At 33.4% G+C, this 2,741-nt stretch overlaps 1 protein-coding gene across 1 annotated transcript; it reads left to right on the top strand.

Moving 5' to 3' along the window:
- The first annotated feature begins 254 nt into the window (after window positions 1-254).
- LOC137835120 (Carbohydrate-binding X8 domain superfamily protein) lies at window positions 255-1,694 on the top strand. Its single transcript, XM_068643466.1, has 4 exons — window positions 255-441; window positions 970-998; window positions 1,106-1,340; window positions 1,479-1,694. Exons 1-4 carry the CDS (start codon window positions 390-392, stop codon window positions 1,502-1,504), a joined length of 342 nt encoding a protein of 113 aa, XP_068499567.1. The 5' UTR covers window positions 255-389; the 3' UTR covers window positions 1,505-1,694.
- The last annotated feature ends 1,047 nt before the right edge of the window (window positions 1,695-2,741 follow it).

The raw sequence follows: 2,741 nt of genomic DNA, 5'->3' as shown, positions 1-2,741 counted from the left end.
GGTGATTGTTTTCCACACAACGGTTCTTTCTGCAATAATGGGTAGTATTATTATTCTATTTGTATTGTGAAAACTAGGAGCCAACAGTCACCATTGACAAACCACAAACTCACCTCACATCACATCACGTGCAACTACTCTTTTCACTGTGACCCTTTTCCCATAATAACAGTCCCCACATCGTCTTTCTAATTTCCATTGCTGCTAATCTAGCCGTTATTATGATCTCACCATAGTTCTTCACCCACCATCTTTTCCCTTTTAAAATACACCAACCTTTCCCTCACTCTAAACACATCACACTCTTCTTTACCCTTCCCATCTCTCTCTCTCTCTCTATCTTCCTCATTCTCCTCTCACAATACTGTTCACTTCAGAGTACTTGTACCATGGGAAATGTGCCTCTTCTCCTTTTCCTTGTCCTCTTCTCTCTCTCACCAGGTGTGTGTCAGATGCCATTAACTTTTGCTTTGCTCCAGTGTAGTACTCTCAGAACTCTACATTGCTTTCATTTTTTGTGTTGCTTGCTTCGTATGTTTTTCTCTTTTGTATTGCCTTCCACAGACAATGTAAACTATGTTGGAGTTGCTAAAAGTGTTGATTTTAAGGCTTTTTCCTCACTCTACCTTTCAGATCTATACTGGGTTTTATTACTTCTGAAGTTTTCATTTGTTAAAATTGATTTTTTTTTCTTAGCTGTGTTAAGTGTTGGTGCATCATTGTGTTTGAAGAAATCTGATTAGGAGGAAATACCCCTCAAATCCTCCTTGACATTAGCCAAATGCTTTAATTTCCTCCTTAATAAATGATCTCAAACAATCTTTACATATAATAGGTTATGCACATTGGTGCAATTAATGTAATCATTGAAATTGGTGATGTTAAGTGAGCTACCATTATTCAAGTGCATACAAATAACAATGTAATCACTCATTTTCCTTGTTTTTTTCCTCCCCTTGATTTGTGCAGGAGGGAATCTGGTAATGGGTAATGAGCAGGTTAGTTAACAAGAACCAATTCCTTCAAATGCATTTAAAAAAGGGGTTGTATTTGTATATATATAAAATGTTGTTGCTGGAATTAATCAAGTGTTGTGGAATCACAGAAATCTTGGTGTGTGGCAAAGCCTTCATCAGATCAGGCTACCCTTTTGTCCAATCTCAATTATGCCTGCTCCCAAGTTGATTGCAGGATTCTGCAGAAAGGCTGTCCCTGCTCTTACCCTGACAATCTCATGAACCATGCCTCCATAGCCATGAATCTCTATTACCAATCTAAGGGAAGAAACCACTGGAATTGTGATTTCAGGGGCTCTGGCCTCGTCTCTGTCACTGATCCAAGTATGTTACACCAGAACAAAACTTACATACAACATCTTAAACATGTTCAAAATTTGATGACAGTAATCTATTGTACATGTTTGTTATGACCATTTTCTCTGCTAAACATGTTGAATTTTTTGTGATGTTAAATTGCAGGTTATGGCAACTGCATTTACGCATAGAAGGCAACTAGTGGAGTATACAAACTGCAGTAGTATCTGCTCCAATGTAGGCAAAATTTGGTGATAAATTTTATGTGTTGCTGGCATTTTGTGGTGTATGTACTCCTAATTATATTAGGTTGCCATTGTCAACCCATAATTTAAATGTATGCCTCGTTACACGTAATCAAATTTCACCTTTCTCAATCAACATTATTCTAATTTGCTTGATGAATATGATAGGAGGGATATTTTTCCATTAATATTAATCCAATTTTTTTATCGACTTAAAATAGCATTCTTCAATCATAACCAATGTTACTGGAATTATTTTCCAGTCAATTTATAAATTTTGTTTGATTAGTTCAGCAATATTACTTCTGAAATTTTTTTTATCCAAAATTGGTAATGAGTTATTTTTCCTAACATGGTGAAAAAATCTTGTAAACTTCAACGAAAGAATAATCTAGATTAATATTTTAATAAGAATTAAAATTTATAAATATTTTTTTTATCTAAATCAAGTATTTGAAAAACAATTATAATTTGACTTAAATATTTCAAATTTAAGGGAATGATACATGTGAAGAATGACACAAAGATTAGAAAACCCATTTTCTTGTTTTCATTAGGGATTCAGGGTTTGTAAAAATGAATAATGCACGAAAGATGACTAATAACTGAACGAACCTTCAATTTCAATGAAATTTAAGTTTTACTCTTTCTTCTTCTGATTAAAAACCTTAAATATAAAAAAAATATACATATCGATGTTAGTTTTTTGTTATGATGAATTTTTATCGTCATTCTTATTATATTATCAATGTGATTTGTTAATTGAATTTTTGTTCATTTTCATAAGCTGTATCTTTAGATCATTAAAGGACACTTGAAAAGAATGTTGGTGCTTTATTTTGGATTCACTTTGTGATACAAACCGACAGATAACTAAGTACACAACAAACACTTTCCAAAAGGGTCAATCATATCAAGATATAAAGTCAGACCTCACCAGTCTCGAGAAAGAATCAACAAAAGAAAAATAAGCTATAAACCCGAATATCAGAAGTTCTTTCTTTTGGTCTTCTTAAAAAATAGAATATGTTTGTAATAATTTGGGCTCACTTTAGGGGTCCAAATAACAAAGATAGGCTAAAATAAGGTGCCTTTAGCATAATAGGGGGTGCAGTTATCATTTTAGCTTGTTCCTAGCCCTTTAGGAAGACATTTTGACCTAGTTTTTAGAAGAACAAGCCTA

This window comes from Phaseolus vulgaris, chromosome 5 (genome assembly GCF_051622355.1).
Source record: "Phaseolus vulgaris cultivar YP4 chromosome 5, ASM5162235v1, whole genome shotgun sequence".
NCBI lineage: Eukaryota > Viridiplantae > Streptophyta > Magnoliopsida > Fabales > Fabaceae > Phaseolus > Phaseolus vulgaris.
This window is presented reverse-complemented; position numbering and strand designations above follow the sequence as displayed.

Bases quoted from the DNA above. Each gene is read 5' to 3' on its own strand.
- LOC137835120 (XM_068643466.1), top strand. From the start codon at position 390: ATGGGAAATGTGCCTCTTCTCCTTTTCCTTGTCCTCTTCTCTCTCTCA. The intron at 442-969 runs GTGTGTGTCAGA...TGATTTGTGCAG, and splicing joins CCTCTTCTCTCTCTCACCAG to GAGGGAATCTGGTAATGGGT. The intron at 1,341-1,478 runs GTATGTTACACC...GTTAAATTGCAG, and splicing joins CGTCTCTGTCACTGATCCAA to GTTATGGCAACTGCATTTAC.